General features: G+C 33.1%; 6 protein-coding genes across 7 annotated transcripts; 2 read left to right on the top strand and 4 right to left on the bottom strand.

Annotated features, from left to right (window-relative positions):
- Nucleotides 1-58: 58 nt before the first annotated feature.
- On the bottom strand, nt 59-348 carry LOC123691191 (protein brawnin). Its single transcript, XM_045635476.1, has one exon. The coding sequence runs from the start codon at nt 346-348 to the stop codon at nt 142-144; it is 207 nt and encodes a 68-aa protein (XP_045491432.1). The 3' UTR covers nt 59-141.
- A 1-nt stretch (nt 349) lies between these two features.
- On the bottom strand, nt 350-706 carry LOC123691190 (small integral membrane protein 4). The gene has a single exon (XM_045635475.1). The coding sequence runs from the start codon at nt 566-568 to the stop codon at nt 350-352; it is 219 nt and encodes a 72-aa protein (XP_045491431.1). The 5' UTR covers nt 569-706.
- Nucleotides 707-5,349: 4,643 nt separating this feature from the next.
- On the top strand, nt 5,350-16,597 carry LOC123691496. Its single transcript, XM_045635915.1, has 6 exons — nt 5,350-5,520; nt 12,939-13,097; nt 13,272-14,598; nt 14,670-15,258; nt 15,410-16,248; nt 16,340-16,597. The coding sequence occupies exons 1-6, from the start codon at nt 5,398-5,400 to the stop codon at nt 16,447-16,449; spliced, it is 3,147 nt and encodes a 1,048-aa protein (XP_045491871.1). The 5' UTR covers nt 5,350-5,397; the 3' UTR covers nt 16,450-16,597.
- On the bottom strand, nt 16,582-20,391 carry LOC123690978 (NIF3-like protein 1). Its single transcript, XM_045635138.1, is given in 6 exon segments — nt 16,582-16,805; nt 17,022-17,218; nt 17,410-17,586; nt 17,667-17,798; nt 18,255-18,465; nt 20,284-20,391. Coding segments are annotated over 5 exon segments (933 nt in total). The 5' UTR covers nt 18,458-18,465; nt 20,284-20,391.
- On the bottom strand, nt 18,779-20,431 carry LOC123691499 (probable cytosolic iron-sulfur protein assembly protein Ciao1). 2 transcript variants are annotated; one of them, XM_045635917.1, is made up of 4 exons: nt 20,292-20,431; nt 19,791-20,067; nt 19,523-19,710; nt 18,779-19,441 (listed from the first exon to the last, which is right to left on the bottom strand). In XM_045635917.1, exons 2-4 carry the CDS (start codon nt 20,059-20,061, stop codon nt 18,890-18,892), a joined length of 1,011 nt encoding a protein of 336 aa, XP_045491873.1. In that variant the 5' UTR covers nt 20,062-20,067; nt 20,292-20,431; the 3' UTR covers nt 18,779-18,889. The 2 variants fall into 2 exon arrangements, with proteins under 2 accessions (XP_045491873.1, XP_045491874.1); XM_045635918.1 differs by lacking the exon at nt 20,292-20,431 and adding an exon at nt 20,140-20,232.
- A 268-nt stretch (nt 20,432-20,699) lies between these two features.
- LOC123691500 (methylosome protein 50-like) lies at nt 20,700-22,915 on the top strand. Its single transcript, XM_045635919.1, has 6 exons — nt 20,700-21,014; nt 21,094-21,263; nt 21,370-21,543; nt 21,714-21,882; nt 22,231-22,402; nt 22,677-22,915. Exons 1-6 carry the CDS (start codon nt 20,903-20,905, stop codon nt 22,873-22,875), a joined length of 996 nt encoding a protein of 331 aa, XP_045491875.1. The 5' UTR covers nt 20,700-20,902; the 3' UTR covers nt 22,876-22,915.
- Nucleotides 22,916-22,988: the final 73 nt, after the last annotated feature.

The following is a 22,988-nucleotide window of genomic DNA, read 5'->3' as shown; positions in this document are numbered from 1 at the left end:
CTACAAATGGCTCAGACAGGAAAAAGGTCCATGGCAATGTATGACACAAAAAGTCAAATTAAAATGCAAAAGCTACATATTCCTTTATTTTATTTACATGACTATAATTCACTAAAATACGTGATAAATATTATTTCATATTTACTTTAAAACCCCTTCATCTTTGAGTTCTTGACGAATCTTGTTTTGAACATCTGGTGGTAAGTGTTGCAATTCCTTTTCAATATATTTGTGTAAGTCTATCAATGGTTTATATTGGAGATGTACCAGTTGAGATCCAGCTAGCATTGATAACATAGCTGATATAGAAAAAGAAATGTATTGACCCCAAGAGACTCCAGCAGGCATTTTATTGTGCAGAATATTTTTCAATCTTAGATTCGACTATTGATTTAGCTTGACTCCTCTTAAATGTATTGTAGAAATTGACTTCTCCAACTTTCCAGTTAATCATAGAAAATTCCAAACCTGCACCAAGTACAAAAAACATAGGAAGAAATCTATATACACCAAATGTATTCTTTCCAGGCCATTTATTCACTAACTTGTGAATCCAACCAATTCGCATTTTATAAAAATTCCTTCATAACACGGATTCTTCGATTCTTACAAAACGATTAATGTATTATTGCCGTTCGTAGAAAATATTGAATAACTTCTTATTGAGATAACCTCAAACAGACAGCTGACTGCTGAGTGCTGACTGTCAGTGTCAAGTGTCAACTGTCAAGCACAATTGTCAAGTCACAAGTGACACAAGACAGCTGGCAGAACACAGGCCTGCAATAAATATTAGAAACTAGGTTTCCGCCCGCGGCTTCACCCGAGCAGTCAAAAACCCGCATAGTTCCCGTTCCCGTGGGATTTCCGGGATTGCGTCATTTTCCCGGGATAAAAAGTAGCCTATGTCCTTTCTCGGGCATCAAAATATTCTAATACCAAATTACATGAAAATTGGTTCAGTACCTAGTTTAGGCGTGATTGAGTAACAGACAGACAGACATAGTTACTTTCGCATTTATAATATTAGAATGGATTGAATTGAATTCTATGTACAATCACATCACACCTCGCATCACACATCATGACATCAGCCTATTCCCGTCCACTGCTGAACGTAGGCAGTACAATAAGCCGTACAATGTACCGACTAAGTTGCCGACATAATTAATAAAGGCATATTATCTATACTAATATTATAAAGCTGAAGAACTGTTTGAACGCGCTAATCTCAGGAACTACTGGTCCGATTTGAAAAATTATTTCGGTGTTAGATAGCCCATTCCTATAGGAAGGCTATAGGGCATAGGCATGGCATAGGCTATTTATTATATCATCACGCTAATACGATCAGGAGTGCAGCCACGTGGGTGAAACCGCAAAGCGCAGCTAGTATATTATTATAATATCTTGGATATTTACTATAAATTTATTAGTATTTAAGTTACACTTATGACCGAAAATACTCATTGCGCAAAAAAAAAATGTTCACACTAAAAGAACAAAAACGCGGAATTTCAAATTGCGAAATTACTGAACTGAAACTTGTTTAGGCGCATGTGGATACATTTTTAACGCATGAAACGCAATAACAATAATGTGCAGCGTTTTTTTCGGAGAAGAGGGACAGAGCGATTGAAACCGACTGAGAGAGAGAATGGGCGAACCAAGGGCGAACGTAGGATAGCATAGAAGTTTTTCTTCTGAAAACTATAAGATTAATGCACTTTATGATGTTTTGGGGATTTACTAGGTAGTTTAAGCACAGAAGTTTAAGCAAATGTTGACAATGATTTGCCGTTCTCTAACGGTGCATTTGGTGCATTTAGATCACAATTTAGATCTTAGATCATTACTTATTGATCTAAGATTTAGATTAAACGAACATAGAGCTTAGAGAACTAGAAGAGCACTTAAGAACAAGAGCAAGAGTATTCTTTCGTGATTTTTAATGTAAACGAAAACACGACGTATTCAGCAGTATTCAGTGTTGTTCAGTATTAGACTTAGATCATTAAGTAATGGATGGAGTACGCTGGCAAATGTTCTAACTAAATTTTCTGCTGATTTTGGTGCGGGGAGGGTAACTCACACTATGAAACACAATCACACATTCACAAAAATAATTTGTGTCACGAAAGTCGTAAACAGTTACGACCTTTTAAGCGACGAGTTTTAAAATTCAACTCTATCACTAAGTTCATAAAGATTAAATTTGTATTTCTTTACAAGATAGTCTTGTAAGGAATGCGGATCATTATCACGTTTTAAATTCAACTTTATCTCTTAGTTTATAAAGATTAAATTTGTATATTTTCTTTCCATGATAGTCTCGTGGGGCCGCCACAATGATCGAGTAAACTGTAAACATGACTCGATTATTTGTCTTGATCATGTCACTAAACGATACATCGACGATTATTAGAAATTTCATTTAAATAGATATTTACGTAAAAAAATAAAATAAAATTACCTACAAATGAAAGGTTGAGTAACAGACAGACAGACATGTCTGTCTGTTACTCAACATCAATTACATCTTTTTAAATATTTGATGTGTTTGACTTGTTTCTGCAAGACTTGACAGCATAAAACGGCATTTTACCGGAGTACTCGCAGACGTCCTTTCGATGTTTTACGAATACGCAGAGTGTTTGTAATCGAATACACAAGTAGTTTTTATGAAAGCATGAGATTTTTCGATTCGAATAATCTTATACCTCGGCAAAAGGGGAAGCGCCTGTGAGTGTTATCCATTACTTAATGATCTAAGGTATTAGAACATGATTAGAACATTGCATAGAAATTTTTCGCACGCACTAAGAACAGCGAAAGAACGCCGGTTTACACTGAAAAAAATTGACATAGTGGAGTTAGAATATACATTCGCTTGTTCGATGTGAATCTGTGATGTAAATGCACCGTGACAAATTATTGTCAAATGTCATTTGTCATTTTCAAACGTATGTCACTTTCAACTTTGTTCATTGTTGGATTTTTGAAATGCAGAAATAAGAAATTATGTATTTTCAAATGTGGATAGATTATTGTGAATGTAATATGTTTACAAAATAAATTAAACCGCACATTAAGCGCACATGATATTGGATTCTATGTTTTATTTTATAGTGGAAATTAACTGATATTATTATCTTGTTAACGTGATGTATTATATTATGCCAAAACCTTTACCTAACGATATTTGATACAAATTGCAATGAAGTATTGTTCAAATAACTATCATAGTTCGCAAAAGCAAAAGTCGAAAAGCCTTCTTAAAAAGCCGCCAACTAGACTCACTGAAAGTATAAGTCTAAAGTTAGGCGTCGAGACATGGGGTTTAATATCAGCTTTCTACCTTGAATCGGTTAAAGTGAACTGCTACAAGCCTGATGAACCTACAACTACAGCAATTTTTAAGATTTCAAGTGATATGGAAGGGCAAATAGTATGTGTATTAAAAGGGAAAACTGTAGGTTTACTTTTTGATGTAACAGCAGATGAATGGGCTGATATAGAAAATATGTGTCAGTATGGGCAGCAGTTATTCTACAGAGACTTCAAGGAAGGATTAAGTAAAAATTATAAATGTGAACAGAAGATTTTTTTCAACTTTTGTAAAACTAATCAAACCAAAGATATTTTAGTTGCAATATATAAAAGAGGTGTGAATAACAGAAATAAGGATAAGGATGATATTCTTCTAAATGTTACTGAATTAATGAAATGTAACAGTGATATTTTTGATAAGTATACTAATTATTTACGAAATATCTCACGACTTTCTTAGATTATTTATGTATTAATTTGTACAGTACAATTGATTTGTTTATGTCATAGAAAGAGAATCATGGAATAAAATACATAGCATGAATTTATGGTGTATGGAAAGAATGTTTAACTTCTTATAAATTTTAATTCATAAATGTAGATTAAAGATACATAGATAATGAAATTACCTATTTTACTTATTTTAGAGTAATGTATAAAATGTAGTTTTTAAACCAAAAACACACTTTAAGTGCCCTTACGCACTAGCGGTTAACCGCGGGGGCAGCTAAACACGCGGTTAGCCGCTTTCCCATTTTAATATGCAACCACTTTTATGATAAGCGGCTGCATAACCGCTAGTGCGTAAGGGCACTAAAGATAGACTCATCAAATTATTGTATTTTCACCAATCCTTGGTAATATTGATAATAGTCATAATAAAATAAAAATAAATCTGTGCATTACAAGTGGATCAAAATTGAATCTAAACTCCTAAAGTTTTATAGGCACTAACTTAAGAGACTTATATAAGTGACAGGACAGTGTGAAAATATTTTACATGCAAATAGAAATTACATATTTTTATTTACATCTCATGAATGTGTTCCATCCAGTCATTGAAGAAATTTGGTCAAAATATTTATTCTGCGAGAGACATCTTCTGAAAGGAGTTTCCATGAAAAAAAGTTCTCTGAAATGTTGAAATTGCGTAGATAAATAATACACTGCATTAGGATTAAGCATATAAAAATAAAACACGATTTACTTCAATCTGAGACGTGGGAAGTATAGCTCCCAGCGTTTTAATAAGGGTTAATAAAATAAATAAATCAACGATTTCAATGATGAGCCTATACGGACCTAACGGTAAAGAATACGATTTTGATAAAATTTGCCAATTTTGCTATGGATGGGGTGCTAAAGTGTAACTTTTTTATACCTAAAATTAAAAAAAAATATAAAAAAAAACTAAAGGGGACCTAACGAAAAAATTGTGGGACCTTATAGGACCTAACGGAGACCTATCGATTAAGGTCATTTTTGACCCAAAATTCTATGGATGGGGTGCTAAAGTGCATTTTTTTTATACCTAAAATTTAAAAAATTATTAAAAAAAAAACTAAAGGGGACCTAACGAAAAACTTGTGGGACCTTAAAGGACCTAACGGGGACCTAACGATCAAGGTCATTTTCGACCCAAAATTCCATAGATGGGGTGCTAAGTTTGCACTGGTCCACCGCTTTCAGATAAAAAAAAACCACATCTATGTCGGTTTATCCATTTGATAGTTACGACGTAACAGGCAAACATAGACTTCGACGTAAAATTAATCATTCCTCTTTTTGCGTCGAGGAGTCGTCTTTATGTAATTTAAAGGCTTTCGTTGAAGTTAGTAAAAGACCCATTTGGTACATTGCAACATAATGCGCTTTACGTGGGATGATGTATCTAGGTAGTAATATGAAATCGTAGTGTTGTGGGCGTTGACATCAAATGGGTACCACAATACTGACGATAGGAAATAAACATAATACATCATTCTGGCCTTAGTAGTAACTGGTTACTAACTCGGCCGGTGGCGGTATCGGCAGTAGGCTTTGCGCTAGCGCGTAGAACGAACGTGAATGCGCGCGCGCGTATTGTCGTATTCCGAGTGTAGCTGCAACGATCGAGATACAAAAACCCGAGATATGGAAGTGGCGGATCAATGGCGACGCCAGTGGGCTGGGACAGCCGAATACGGAAAGGTGAGGCCGCCGACCGAAGCCAAACAAAATCTAGATTGACCATCAGTTACACTAAATATCAAGCTTAGCATGTTGATACACGATTCATGTTTGATTACATAACGGGAATTCTTTAAAAATGACTACTAATTAATTATTATAATGAATTTGCATATCATGAATCAGCCCTCGGCTCTACTACATATAATAAGTTGTTACATACATTTTACACTGTACATTCACCTAATAAAAACAAAGTATTGTGTACAATCTGCTAATTGTTTTTAATTATTCATTCATTATTTTCAGAACAATTTAAAATTAATGTATTCTATACGATTCACTATACGAGTGCAGTACCTACTATTATCCAGTACATAAACATCTTAAAAATATAGCTCTACTTTATAAGCTTGCAATAACTGTAGAGTCTGTAGATAAAGCTAAGTTTTTACTTAAAAAAATGCTAAACGTTTCTTGATTTATATTTAAGCATCATCGCCGAAAGCATAAGGTGGTCGTTTCCATATACAGTGCAAAACTTGAACGACGTGACTGCCCGAGCAACTTAGGTTTTTTATCTCACAAAAATGAATCATTCGCATCTGTAATATAAAGTTCAATGGTGAAAAATTAAAGTTGTTGAAATAATTAACTCAATATTATGAATACACAAGTGTTGATTGTCGCCGTATGATGTTTCATTTTCAAAGAGAAAATAAACAAGAATAATTAGTAAGCTTTTAAGAAAATAAACAAGAATAATTAGTAGGTAAGCGTTAAATGGTTGAAAACTTTTTTTTTTGCTTTTCATTGTTAAGTATATTAATTCACGGAATATCAGTGGCTTTACAACTAGGTACGCTAAAATATATAACATGTCGTTGATAAGTAGATAAATTATTATCCGTGGTCATACGTTAAAAAATATAAGCTTTTAAAAATAACATGGTATAACGTAGGTGCACCACAGTGCACCACTAGAATTATTCATGTAAGGTTTAAATACCTTGTTGTGTTAATATTTATTATTTATTTTATTTCTCATATATTTTGTCCCGAATAGTTTGGGAAACCGAGGCCCAGACTGGTAGGTATCATACCCTGTACCCAATAGGTATAATATTTTAGATTTTTAGATCACTTAGGTACTTTCTCTTCCTATAGATAGCATCTATTCTATTATTAATAGATGGATAAATTTACATTTAAATCACACATATCTGATTATAAGTTCACGTGGTTTTTTTTCCATGGTGTGTAGAGCCAGAATCCAGAATATTACTTGTCAAAATTCTTAAAACAGTTTTTTTTTAATTAGATAAAGAAATCTTTACTAGGTATAAATGCGTAAAGTCCATAATATTATAATGAATCGAATACCTACATTGATTTTTTGGGTGTTGATAGCACATTTTACGATTTATACAGTGCTTCTGAGTTCTGTCACTCGTTAATGGAAACGTAGGATGAAGTATTTTGTTATCTAACTATTTAATATTTATACTTATTTCTATACTAGCGGATCGCCCCGGCTTCGCCCGTGGTACATGTTTTCGTTTTCTCTACATAAGAACCATCCTCGTACTTCAAGGAATATAATAAAAAAAGAATTATCGAAATCGGTTCAGCCGTTCTCGAGTTATGCGCTTACCAACACATTTTGCGATACATTTTTATATATAAGATAAAAGAAAGCTTTGTAGGTGTCCCTGTATTGTACCACAATACCTACACGGTCACCAAATTTATTTATTTATATTTATTTATTTGTAAAGATATTACAGAAATTATATACTTATTCTATATTAATTATTCAGGACGATCTATAAGTTATTTACATAATATCTATATTTTGTAACCAATAGCTATCGTCTGTGTAAAACCGCACAAAAACCGCGATGTATGTCCAGATATAATTCAAGTTATAACCTTGATTAAATCTAAGTTTACTAATTTAAAAACAGAACAACACGAATGATTTTACACATATTATGGAAAAAAAAATAATATTTATAAAAAAGTAGAGTTTGAGTTATTTATTAATTTTGATTTATCGATATAAATCATGATCTAAAACATAGATTAAAATTATTTCTATATTTTATGAAATTTACCAATTAATTGATTGAATAAGGTATCATGATGGTACCTACTACGTACACTGGTAAATTATTTTTACTAGGAATTGGGCAAATGTCATTTATTATATAAAATATATATAATAATATGTAATAATACGTATAATCATTGACGTCGGGTGTCTTTTAATTGAATAAATGACTATCAGGTAACTACCTCTTAGAGAAAGCTTTAAACGTGAGGAAGTTAACAATGGTTCGCTGATTTCCTATACGAATGGAAATCTCAGTTCAGGTTATGGAGAATATATTAGCTATTTTTCTTATATAGCATTTATTAATGTTTTAATTAATGTCATCATGCTGAGGAAATCATAATATAGGACTTTTATTTTTACGCTTCACGCTGATGTTCAACGAATCTCTAATACCAATATAATATGTAGATAAGTATATCAATTTTTGTACCAACATATTATTTGTAATAAGATTACTATTTGCAATAATACAGAAGTTATTAAATAGTTGCATAATTTTAGTAGGTAAGTACCAAATTGGTTACTACCAATAAAAAATTACTTTTAAACTTAGGTTAGGTATCTATATTTTATTTCATACTTTTGATCGACAGCATGAACATGAAAACAAATCTGAATAAATTGATGCCCAAAATGAATACCTAAATACAATTGTATCAAAATCATCAAATAAGTGGTAGCGCGTTGAAATCTTTTCTTCTTCTAATTCAACTATCTTTTATTTTGTTATTATAAAAATGGAATTAAAATTGCTTTTGGTTCATTTAAAATTAAGAGCTCTTGGCTCTTTATCATGATATTTTATTAAATAAGTAGAGGTTAGATAGGAATGTGATAAAAACACAGAAAGTGTTGGTATTATTTTAAAAAGGAAGGTATTCTTTTGTTTGTAAAGATAGGCAGTATGTGAGCGAGGTGCCGGAAATCCTGCGCAAAGGCCGTCACGAGGTTAGGCTGTTCATCGTAAGATAAAGACACCCAATTGTAGCACATTACATTTGTCATTGTGTTGTTTAATAAAATGATGATACATAAAGACAGTTGCACAATAACAGAAAATCAAAATGATTGATGTTTGGGAACATTACCTACCTTTTACCTACTGTATAGGTACTATTTGCACAGCTTTGTCGAAAGTAGGTAGGGATTGTTTGTTATTATGCGAGAGGCTTTTCATTGTTTCTCGAAATCCAGTGCTCATTTTTTTATTTGGATCGTTAACCTTGATGCTCCATATTTATTTTTTGAATATATTGATCCCTTTTAGTATACGTAAGATATTTTATTTTTAAATTGGTATTGCCTTTATTAGTAGGCACGAATTATCCTACTAAAATATATTGGTTCTTCTCGGCTCTATCTTTAACTACTTTTTTCTTTACTAGTGATCAAAAACAAGAACTCTATATAAGGATATACCATAAAAATGTTTTAGTATCTAGGACTGTCATCTGTACATAAATCCTCGGAATGATAGTTTTGGGAGAGTCAGCTGTTGGATTCCGAGAATTTTCAATTATAGTTTTCCTTCGTTTTCTGCCAGGACAGTCTTTCGAAGAAGTTAACTCATTTTTTGCGTATTACCCACAAAACACACAGGGGAAAATACGCAATAAATTTTAAATGATGATAATCAGAATGCACAATGATGTCTTATACCTAAAACCAAACAACCACGTCAGTAACGTAGGTGTAGCTGGGAGATAAAATACATGATCTAATAAATGTTTCACTTGACGTCATTTCTAAATATCGAAACTTATACTAATAATCCTTAAAACAAAACTCACAACCCTACCTATTATACGAGATTTATATGTGTTAATAGATATTTGAGTTTGAGTAACGGTAAGGAAATTATTATCATCATAACTGAGAGACTTAAAAATTAAAACAAGACGTATGACGTAGCATGAGGCTATAGATGAATCAGGCAGTGTATCGGAGATTCCTGCCGTGATTCGCATATTACACGTCAGAATTTTATATTTTCACAGAATTCTAAACAGTGTGAATGTCAACGACCACGCAATGATCGAACCGTAAGCCTCTCTGCATCTCCTTCCCCCTCAGCCCTCCCTTTCGCTTATGTCCACTCTGTATAATTTATTCAATCACACCTTACTTAACTCTCTTTAACGGTTAATATATGACTTTATTCTTTATTCGAATGCGTTCCGAGCGACCTTTGTTTTGATTTCGATTTGCACTCAAATGACGTCACCTTATCGTCAGAAACCACCAGCTACCTCACCTTGGTCCATTATTAAACCGGTAACAGGCTATCCGTAATACAGAGCAAATAAAACAAAAAATTGGACTCAATGTGAACTCGAAACTTTTTGTAAAGAATTTCAACGTGTAAATTATATTATGATAATATGTAGGTATAATTCGATTTATTTTTATGAAAATAATTTAAGAGTAGGTAGGTATAATTCCAAAAAAATTGCTAATATTCCAGAGATATGCTCTTTTTAGATTTTTTTCTCAATTAAATATTACCTGCTTTCTGATTGTCGAAATTCAAAATTCGAGTGACCCTTAAAACAGATGTTTGATGATTTTTATTCACCACAATTTTAAACCATCCTTGACCATTCAATTTTATTAGCATTTAATGTGAATATTACGTTGGTCCATAACTTAATTTTCATTTACGTATACAAATGGGTTCTTTTATTTATTTCAGCCGCTCTGACCATTATAAAGGATAAATAAAAACGGGGATTTTTACCTTTCTCCGGACAATTTTCCTTCATAATATGCTCTAACGTGGCTCTAACCGATCCAATATAAATATTGATCAATAGGCTTTAGGCTAAGCGCGCACCACGACTTTATGCAGCGTGATTATTTTATCGCAGAAATACAACGTATGAGTTACTATGACAATGCGCGCACATGCGATTAAATAATCACAGCGATTTTAAAATTGTGATTTGTCACATTTTGCTGCGACTGCTCGCGACGCGATTGTCGCGAAAATGAAATGCAGAATATGAAATTGTATGGTACTGCGCGCACTGCGATAATAAAATCACACAATCGGGCCCGGCCGGCACTTCACTTGTGTTGCGTCTGTCCAACAGTAAACATCGTAGTGGTATAGGTAGGTACTGTTTGGTAAACATAAATTCAGTAATCTGTCAAAGGTTTGAATTTATTTATTTATTTAACACTTTATTGTACAAGAAACAAAATATACCTACATAAAGGTTACAATAATAAAAAAAATAAAAGAGCACAAGGGGCGGCCTTTTGGCGGAATTTTCATTCTATAATAGCCAAAGAATTTTCATTGTATTTCTGACTAGCTTTCCACCCGCGGCATCGCCCGCGCAGTCAAAGAAAAACCCGCATAGTTCCCGTTCCCGTGGGATTTCCGAGATAAAACCGATCCTATGGCCTTTCTCGGGTATCAAAATATCTCTATACCATATTTACAGACAGACAGAGTTACTTTCGCATTTATAATATTAGTATGGATAAAAGAAACCTTTGACATTTCTATCTGCTGTAGGATGAGTCCAATATTGACGAATTTTCTTTTTTTTTTTTGCTATCCTCTAAAGTAGTAAATAAAGACAAGCAACTTGTACGAAATCCATGATGAAAGTGAGTAAGAATCACTATTAAATTATCGTTGTGCGCGCACCGTACTCTCTGCGATTTTCTACAGCGCGATTTTGAAATCGTGTCGCAAAAATTAGGCTAAGCGCGCACCACGATTTTAATTTTTGCGACACGATTTCAAAATCGCGCTGTAGAAAATCGCAGAGAGTACGGTGCGCGCACAGCGATAATTTAATAGTGATACTTACTCACTTTCATCATGGATTTCGTACAAGTTGCTTGTCTTTATTTACTACTTTGGAGGATAAGAAAAAAAATTCGTCAATATTGGTACTCATCCTTTTACAGCAGATAGAAATGTCAAAGGTTTATAATATTATAAATACGAAAATAACTCTGTCTGTCTGTAAATATGGTATAGAGATATTTTGATACCCGAGAAAGGACATAGGATCGGTTTTATCCCGGAAATCCCACGGGAACGGGAACTATGCGGGTTTTTCTTTGACTGCGCGGGCGATGCCGCGGGTGGAAAGCTAGTCATAAATACAATGAACTTCGGATGTATCCCAAAAAAGTCTTTGGCTATTATAGAATGAAAATTCCGCCAAAAGGCCGCCCTTTGTGCTTTTTTATTATTGTAACCTTTATGTATATTTTGTTTCTTGCACAATAAAGTGTTAAATAATTAAATAAATAAATTCAAACTTTTGACAGATTACTGAGTTTATGTTTACCAAACAGTACATAAACCACTACGATGTTTACTATTGGACAGACGAAACACAAGTGAAGTGCCGGCCGGGCCCGAGTGTGCGATTTTATCATCGCAGTGCGCGCGGTACCATAGAATTTCATATTCTGCATTTAATTTTGGCGACAATCGCGTCGCGAGCAGTCGCAGCAAAATGTGACAAATCACAATTTTAAAATCGCTGCGATTATTTAATCGCATGTGCGCGCATTTTCATAGTAACTCATACGTTGTATTTCTGCGATAAAATAATCACGCTGCATAAAATCGTGGTGCGCGCTTAGCCTTATATTATGTTCTTGTAATTTGTATCAACAAAACCAAAATTCTACTGAAGTCTGAACATAGCATTACAATCAGTGAACTCAGTGATATGAAAACTAAAAAGATGTAATATCAATCTAATATCTATAATATAAAGTATTCCCTTTTATTAACTTTTGTAATAATATTTCTTTCTTTTCCCGGACCTGATAACCTAAAATAACACATGCACCTACCATGTGAAGGTACCTACTACTGAAAGCTTCAAATTACAATTAATCATTAGAAGTAAATTAGAACCCACATAGTAGTATTTATTGAAAAGGTCGCAATCACTTAAACAATTTCATTTCGCCCCCGCGTCTGCGATTGCACGTAGGTACCTGTTACTAGACAAGGTCAAAACATTCTACGTGATTTATACTTAATCCCTAACACATTTAAAATTATATCCAAGGAATAAAAAGGTATTTTGTGCAAATTTTGCGCAAATTATACTCTATCTATGTCTGTAATAAAAATAAACATTTTTACCCAACGAGTTATTCTCCAACAAATAATTTTCGATGGCGAGAATCTGCTATACGATTGGACCGATATCTAATAAGAATTAGAATTATGAACAACAAATACCGTTAACTCGACTTCAAAAAATGTAACATACTATCAAGTTTCGTTTCTTTATGGTAAATGATTTGACATTAAATATTTAAAATGGAATTCCAGGTGACAGAAGGCGGAGTGACGCGCCGCGTCGCCCGCGCAATGGAAGTTTTGCACGCAAGCGCTCCCGGAGCGCGGGTTAAAGTGATGAGAGCGGCCTACCACTCCACCGCCGGCCCGGGAGTACCAGCTTCCTCATATCTTATGCAGTCATCGAGAAGAGTAAATACTTTTATACCCTTTTTCACAATATTCCGATACTTCAATGTGCGATGCTAAATTGTAAATAAAATTCATGCGATGCTAAATTGTAAATAAAATTGTAAATAAAATTCATAATAATATTGTGATCTCATTATGACAAATCATATTAATGTCAATAACAATATTTTTCAGGTTATAACATCAGGATATAATTTTTCTGAACCATTATCTTTACCATCAAAACCATTAGAAGTATCGTCTACACCATTTGAATCATCACCAGAGGTAGATGTCGAAAGATTGAATTATAAAGTGACAGAGCCAGATGACATAGAAATATCAGAACCATCAAAGTGGAGGGCTTCAACAGGAAAAAGTTCCATACGAATGCCAAGTGAAGAATCATCGTCAGCAGATAATGCCAGCATAATTGACCTGGATTCGAGGAATAGCAGCAGAAATACATTTACAAAAGGCTTCCGAGATAGTGAAGTTAACGAAGAAAACATTAAGAACATACATAAAAGAAACAATCGAGTTTCTCCACTTTTGGATGCTCCAGTTACATTAAGTACTCTCAAATACACATCTCTCTTAAACGGCACCGATGAATGGAATAATAGACGTAAAAGTTATAGCTTCGAAGATACTGCTCCCTTAAACAATAATAGCTATTTTAGTAATAATGATACATGTATTATGGATTCTTCAACAGATAGTGGTATTTGTAAATCGACTGAAATTGTAAACGATCACATTAATCATTCAGAAATCTTATCAAGGCGATTTAGTAAAGAAAAGTTATCCGATTTGCCAGAAGAATCGTTTCAGGACTGGTTACATAAAAATAGACCCAACGCAATAAAATCTAATCGAACTAGTCCATTAAAAGATTATCACAGAGAGTATCGGTCCAATGAAAGCAATATATCTCTTCAATCAAAAGGGAAAGTTACAATAACATTACCAATTATGGTGGAAAATGAGGATATTTCAACAATTAATAAAAATGATAATGATCGCAAAACGAAAAAAGTGGGTTTTTGCAAAACAGAATTGCACTTCGCGGCTGAATCGGGTACTGTAAACATTATTGCAACAGATGAAAAGGGACCACCTTCTAATGATTTTAGGAAAAAGAGGAGTGTATTTGTACCTTATAACAATAAAATTGATAAGTCGATTACGCTTTTCGGAGACAAATCAAATGTACCTGAATTATCAGCAAATAACGATATAGGAAAAATCGAATCTATAGATTTCGATGAGAATACGGCAGCTACAAAAGGTATTCTCAAAAATAAAATTCCGAAACCCAAACCATATCTTTTGGGAGAAAATATGGAGCTTGGGATTTCTAATATTAATGAAAATAAAGATAGTGAAACGACATTTCCAACAGCCGTTTCTCTTATAAATAGAAACTTAGAAATAGAAAAAAGGCAAAGCATTTCTAATAAAATACTTGGAAGGGAATCAAATTATATTCTTGACAATGATTTGAGGACACCCAGTTCAGGTATTTATCTTTTTAATTTAGATATTTTTGTATTTATTTTTAACTTTCACTAATTTCCTTCAATCTTTTAGGTCCGCTGAAGGCAGAATATACATTCCTAGAAAAAAACAGTACCTTAACTGATAATTTCGATCAAAATATACATAAACAAAAATTAAGTGATTCTGCAGTTTTAAACAGAAATAGGCCTTTACAACAGGCAACCACATCGAAATCTAAAACGCGCCAACTGAGGGACAGTGATTTAACATACTTTGGCATTGATACAGATAAACGATCAAATCATATAACTGATAATCTTCAAGAAGAAATCTTTCACTCTGTAAAACTTGTGCAGAAAATATCGAATAGTGTTTGTAACAGTGAGGCTGAATCAGATGATAATCCGGAATACCAAAATATTTCAAAGATTACATATTCTGAAGTCCCTATTCCAAAACCGAGAACTAAACTCCTGGAAATACCAGAAAACAATCAAAGCCGAATTCTTAACCCGATATTGGAAAGAGAAAATGAAGTGCCTCACAGTCATCGAAGGTCACGGGTAAAAAAAACGAATGATGTTATTTCTTCTATAAATCGGAGTATTTCTGAACCACCAAAGAGGGATTCATACAATAGACGAAATATTATAGCAGTAAAAGATTCGTCACCAAAACGGTAAGTGACATATTTATAAATTAACGTTTTAAATTATATTTCTTGTGCTTTTACTTTGGATATTATGTTTAATTAATACGTAGGAAGTATTAAAAGTTTAAATATATTTTCTAAAAAAATAAATATAATTAGTTATAATTTATATTTACAGAACTGTGGCCAGCCGGGAGCATGTTTCAAAGAATGACAAAAGTAAAACGACCACTCAGCCTAAATCTAATAACAAACAAGTTGAATCGCTTTACGTAAATATTGAAGCTCAAAAAGATAACGCTCTAAAAAGTAATAGTGTGAAAAAACTTCACGAAAAAAGGTTAAGCAGTTCAAGGAAAGAAAATACGGAGGGCAAAGTTCCTGATAGTTCTTTAAAAATAACAGGTGAGAAAGAACCATATGGGAGTATAAAAAACAAACAAACCAAAAGCGAGTATCGTAAGCCTAAACGGACGGAAAAATTAATAACACCTGATCTTTCACATTCACGTAATGAAGATTTTTCCCCAAAAGAAAGAAATATAAAAACCAAAAATATTACTAATAGCACATCAAGTTCTTATGAACAATCATCAGATCCAGAAAGAACTCGTAGGAACTTAAGCGGAATTGTTACTGCCAAGGAAACAATTAAAGGAAACGAAAAGAAAGGAACTATACGATCGAGTAAACATATATCACCAACAAGTACTACTTCATTAACTAAACCTGTGAAAATACTTAGTACTGACTCTACTGCGCGAGAAAAGAGTCCTATAAAAACGAGACCAAAAGAACTTGCCTCTGTAGCTGATAAAAATAATAGTCATAGCTCCTCAAAAACACGGAGAAGTAAATATGTTATAAACTATGATGATAAAAATGGAACAGTTTCATCGATCTGCAAGATAAATCCTAGTCAAGATTCTTTAAGAAAGGACTACGTACCGACCCACAACAGACACACACCTAGTGATAATAAGACGAAAAGTAAAGTTATAAATAAATCTGGCTTCCGTAAGTAATCGGTGTAAGTAAACATGTGCATGCCTATAATGACGTTATAAAAGAACCTAAACACGACATCTAAAACTCAAACGTGTTTCAGTTCAGATTCCAGAGCAACAATGGATTTCAAACGAGAAAAAAGTACATAAACATTTGAATACAAAACAAAAATTCAGAAAGCATGTACAAAAATCTTGCCAGTTACTTTAAGCTTGAAGAAGAAAAGGCAACTGAATTTATGATAAAGGAGATATTGTATTTTAATTTAATAATGATCTCATAACATTTAAAATATAAAAAACTAACATGGCTTTTACTAATTTTGAGAATAAATAAAATTTGTCATGCTATATTTAAACTTTGTGTTTTATTCAGATTGCATTACACGGTTGTCAGAGGGTCTCTGTCGGATGAGCTAACAAAAACTTGAACTTTGTTATTAAGATTATTTTGAAGATACAAAGAAAATTCTTTTAAGAATCCTCGTTCAGAATCCGAATGATTGGTCAAAATAACAGATATTCCTCTCTGAGCAGCATCAAGTACGTCGTGGTGTAACATTTCACCTGAAAATAATTTACTCTCATAAAATGTCCAATTTGATAATGAAGATTTTATTCATTCGATTGCGCAGGCGGGCATCACGTGTAGCCGAGAGAGGTCAGACGACGCCCCGCCCGGCAAGGCAAAATACGCGGGTTCGAATCCCGTCTCGTGTTCGATTATTTTCTAGTATATAAAAAATTGTAATTCGTGATAAATATATAACATATAAAAATTACCCGTAAGGAACAGATCAGCCGATACATTCTTGAGCACTGATCCTCCCGAACCAGCACACAACGCAATTGTAGCCACACTAGTTCCATCCATTACTTTGCTTTTACCTAACGCCAGTCGCACGTGCTGCAGTCCAGTTAGATGCTTAACTCTTGTTACAGCGCCCGATATCGAAATGTTTTGCTCTAGTTTTAGAAGTCTACAAAATACATGCTATATTAATATAACTTCCAAGATATATTGCTTTTAGTCAAAATTTTCCATTTTACCCTGAATATTTAGAAATAATTTCTGATTAAAGTTACCTACACTATGGTCGTAACCTTCTTACAACAATTACGGTTACGATTACATTATTTATAAGATATCATACTAGGAAAACTACCTTACCTTCCAGCTCCTGTTGTAGGATCGACTCCAGGGGTTATAGGCGAAGATTCGGCCACGGGGAATGCTGACGCGAGCCAATCATTGACACCACCCTTCACGCAATCCCAACTTGTGTGAGGAGAATACAATGATATACGTTTTTCTAACAATAGCGAAACAACCCGTTCCTTCCAAGCACTAAAAAATAAAATAAACTGTGGTTTTACATATTCTTTAAAAAATATCCAATACATTTAAGACTAATAGGAAACACGTACCTTTGTTTTACCGATTTCAAAGGTGCGAATATTGGAGGATGATATGATATAATCATTTCACAGCCATGGTTATCGGCTTCTAATGCGACGTCTTCTGTTAGATCATTTGTCAATAAAATCTTGCTGATTTGTCTACAAAAAAACAACATTCATAATTATACAAGGCAAAGAAAACGAGACCGCGAGTCGAGATGAGTGAACCGATATGGATGACATTTTGTAGTTACAGAGATAGCTTGAGACCTTAGAAAGGACAAAGGATATGTAACGGATATGGAACAGAAACAGAGGTTTTATCGGAGTTTTTGTTTAACTACGCGAGCGATGCTATGGGCGAAAAGCTAGTATTATATTATAACTAGCTGTGCCGCGCGGTTTCACCCGCGTGGCTCCGCTCCTGTTGGTCATAGCGTGATGATATACAGCCATTAGCCTTCCTCAATAAATGGGCTTTCTAACACCGAAATAATTTTTTCAAATAGGTCCAGTAGTTCCCGAGATTAACGCGTTCAAACAAACAAACAAACAAACTCTTCAGTGTTATAATATTATAGTATAGATATACAAAGTTATTAAGTATGTACTGACCTTGGAGTGTATGGTTCAACTAAGAGACCAGTATTATCCCAGCTTTCTGATAGAGATTTTGGCGCAAAGTTTTCCAAAGCGGCTATTACTTCAGATAAATGCAAACTAGACATATTTTCATGTGCAGCCTTGGACAATGTACTTGTATACTTAGAAAAGTGAAGTCCCTTATTGAGAACAATCCTTGATAGTTTAAAAAACATTAGATTCTCTGAAAAAAATGTTAATAAAAGGAAGTAGTTACTTAAAACTAAAAAACCAATATCAATATTAAAACATTTTACTAGTCGGAGTTTTTAATTGCAGTTAATCAAGTATTACATTGGCCCTGTAACATGCATTCACATATTTCTTCCATTAATGAGTAACATGTCATTGACTTTTGAGGAAATGAGAACAGCAAGAAACCACATTCTGTACTGAAGTGCACAGATCAGTAACAAATATTCACAAATAATTTCAATAAGGTAAGCTATTATAAAAATATAATATAAAGGTTAAACTTTATATTTAAAAACCCATTATTGCATTATATATCAACCATTTATTTACCATAATATTTCATTTAAAAATAACAATATATTATGTGAACAAAGTAATAAATATACATAGGATAAAAGTAAATACAAGAATATTTATTCGTCCACAAATTTCCAAACTCGAATTTCTCCATCATCACTGCATGATATAAGCTCTTGGTTGCCAGTAGGATTCCATTTTACACAATTCACGTCTTGAGAATGTGCATTATATTTTTTGCATATTAAATCAAAAGTGGGTGCATTAGGGTCTGAATTGTCTGCTTCTTTAAAAATTCTTATTATGTCATCCCCACTGGCTGTTGCTAGAAGACCAGTGTGGTGACACCAAGCAATGTCATAAATGCATCTGGTATGATAGCCTGATAATGTGCATATACATTTCCAAGCTGCTTCTTCATTAGGTACACTGACACCCAATTCATTATTAGGCTTATACTCCTTCCAAATTTTTACAGTGTTGTCAGCACTGCAAGAAGCAAGTCGCTCCCCAGTCTTATCAAAACATAAACTCCACACTGTGGACTCATGTGAATCTAGTGTGGCCACACAGTTCCAATCGCTGTCCAGCTGATCTTCCTTGTAAATTTTAACTGTGTTATCATATGAGGCAGAAGCTAATATCTCTAATGAAGGATGCCATGCAACCTATAAACAGAAACATATTTTTTGTTTATTTCAGCTCATTTTCTATGTTCAAATTCTACGTAAGTATCAAATTATACTGACTTTTTTAACATCTTGATTATGAGCATTCAGTACTGCTTCACAGACATATTCATCATCACCGGCAACTTCCCACACCCAAACAGATTTATCTCTGCCACATGTTGCCAAGAGTTGCCCTGAAGGTGACCAGGCTACGCTTTTTACTTCATTCTCATGTCCCTCCAATGTTGCATTACATTCAAACTGACCTAATAACATATATCATTAAAAAATTGTATACATATTATCATATCAAGATTTCAAAGTCTTGTTTCTCATATATACACACCACTTTTTTTGTCCCACACAGCAGTTGTACCATCAAAACTGGCTGAGGCTAAGAAATTTCCACATGGTGACCATGCAACTTCTCTTATTGTGCGTTGATGACCATCCACTAACATTGTCTTGACTGCCCATCCTTGGCTCTCTTTATTCCATAAATTAATTACCTTATCTTCCCCACATGAAGCAAATATTTTACCCGTAGGATGCCATGACACATTCCAAACTATTCCTTTGTGGGCATTTATTGATTGCAGTAATTCCAACTTAGCCATTTCTTGCTACGAAACGTTGAACACATGATGAATTAAAGGAAATGCTCGTTTTTAAGAAATCGAAATATAAATACATACGAATAATTCGTTGTCAAATCTCTAGTCCCTCTAGTCAAGATAAATATACCCCCAAACTTGTATTTTTCTGGTCTTAAGAGTTAATAACATTTTATAATTTTAACCTAGTAAAACATTTTTTTATCATTAAAAAATTATTCATACCTACGTACCAGAACTCTACAGAGTCTTGGTTGTGTATAACTAAATACTGTCTGCTCTTTAACTTCTGTTTTTTAATAGTTTTAACTTTTATGAATAATGAATTTAATTCATTAGTTCATGACAAAATATGACAATAAAACTTGTGATTTCAATTTCAATGTTCAAGTCAGTGCGCAGTGCCAGACATATTTTGACGTTGACAATTGACAAGACTATTATCATTTCTTGACAGGTTCATGACATAAGATTAAAGGGGACCATTTTGTTTAAAAAAATTTTTTATAGTAAAGTATTCCTTATTCCAATTCCAATAATAGATTTAAAATAATCTTTACAGGATCATGTTTATTTGACTGTTTGTTTTAAAAAATAATTAATTAGACCGGCATGCCGGATGATGAATGTACCGCTTTATATCAGCTATGAATTTGATAAGCTTCTTGAATTTGATATTCGGTCATATAAAAAATGACAGCTGATACCAAGATTACAGTAAACAACAAAGTTCTAACCTAAAAATATCATTTTCATGTTCTATCTATTATTTTTTAAAAATAGTTGATTATTTACGACAAAAGGGATTTTATCATCATCTTATATAAAATACAAATATTATACGATGGATAATAGTAACAAAATCATCCCACCACATCTAAATGCTGAAATATATAGAAAGGAAACCACAGGAACATGCACTCAATCATACTTGGATTTTGTCCGCACACACAAAGGTAAAATGTTAAAATAATATTGTGTTGTGTATTAAATTGGTCACTAACGGCCTTCTAATATGTACATATTATTCTGTAGATGGGTCCATATTAGTGGGATGTTCAGAACTAACCGGGCGATACTGGAATGGAGGAGCCTTAGTTTATCAAAGTAATGATGAAAATAAAAGCCCTAAAGGCAGTTCGAAAAGACATATTAGTTTAACAAGCAGTATTGCAGATGGTTATTTCACTGAAAGTTCAAATAAGGTAGGGTAAACATTTCTTCACATTTGTAATGCAATAAATTGTTTGTAAAACTCACTGTTTTTGTTCATACCAATTCTTAATTCATAGTATATTTATACATTTGAAGGTTATATTATGTGATGATACTGGTGCCATTCGTATTTGGTCGAGAAATAATGATGCATGGAACGTGTGGAATGAAGAAATATTGGTAGCAGAACATGATTCTGCAATACTAGCCATAGAGTGTCTTGAGCCTGAGAAATCATACATTACTGCTGGTGGAGATGGGCATGTAAAGGTGAGTATCAGCTTTGTCTGAAAATTAAACATAACTTTGCTTGATACAAATGGTTATTTCATTTTCTCATGTCATATAATAATATTTTACTTAACTTAATTCATAGGTATTTTTGTATTTGTGTAAATCCAGACCAAAATACCATTTTTTATTTATCATTAATTTTTTAGGTATGGGATGCTAGTGAAAATATCTTATGTATAAGGAATTATAATCTTGCCCATAGCATGCCAATACACGGTATATCAGTTAAGCCAATGTCACAATCCCACTTTGTGACAGGCTCGCTTGACTGCTTTATTTCATTATGGGATGAACACACTGACAAACCTGTTTATGGTAAGAACTTGAATATATTTTGTATAAATTATAGTCTATTTGTATTGGCCGAATATTAAGAGCAACTAAGGTATTTGTAATTTCATAATTACAGTTTAATAATCACACTTGTATGAATGTGTCGTTGTTTGGTAGAAATATTATGACCATTTGTATAATAGTAAACAACAAATTATATATGAAAAAAGAGTGTGTACAAAATTATAACCAATCCAACAAGGAACATATTTTGGAAAGGCAAGCTGAGTCTATATATCTTTTTACTTAGTGTCAGCTGACTTTTTTGTTATTTAAGTATGTATTTTATAAATTGAAAATTAAAATACTCATATTTCATTTTAATTTCAGATGTAATTGAGAATAATTGTGGAATCCGTTGCTTACAATGGATTGAAGAGAACAAAATTATATTTGGTGATGAAGCAGGAGTTTTGGCTTTAGTTGATGTACGAAATTCTGATAATGTAATAAAATTATGTGAATTTCCTGCAGCAGTTCATCGGATTGCATTTAATCCTGAGTGAGTATTGATATATGATATTCATAACTGACAGACTCTATCCAACAACATATCCTTTATTTGTTGCCCTCTTGATAATGGATAAATTATTATGTAGATGTGGCCCGTATATGAAGGTAACGTGAACTAGAATATACAAAAAGTAAAGTTAAATGAAGAAATTTGATATTATTTACTACTATGTTGTTACTTGTATCTTTTTTTTATGTGACACAGATTTTTTATAGAAACAATGGCTTAAAATGCTTTAAACTAATTTTAAAACAATTTGCAGGACAAACAATGTTGCTGTGTGCTGTGATAACAGAAAAGTTACAGTGTTCAACATAGAAAATGATAAACCAAAGGTGATACATGAAAACAGTGAACACTCTAATTTTGTAAGAGGAGTAGCCTGGGATCAACAAGACTCAAACATTCTGCATACTGTGGGCTGGGATGGTGAATTAAAACAATGTACTGTTAATAAATAATTTAGGCTATTGTTTGTAATAAAATATTCCCACCATCGAATTGTTTTTTTTTATTTCCATTGTATAGGTAACTTAAGCATATTTCAAAAGTTAATTTATATATTTTTTTAAAG

The sequence above is a fragment of the Colias croceus genome, chromosome 4 (assembly GCF_905220415.1).
Source record: "Colias croceus chromosome 4, ilColCroc2.1".
Classification (NCBI taxonomy): Eukaryota; Metazoa; Arthropoda; class Insecta; order Lepidoptera; family Pieridae; genus Colias; species Colias croceus.
The sequence above is the reverse complement of the archived record's forward strand: the minus strand, read 5'-3'. Positions and strand labels throughout refer to the sequence as shown.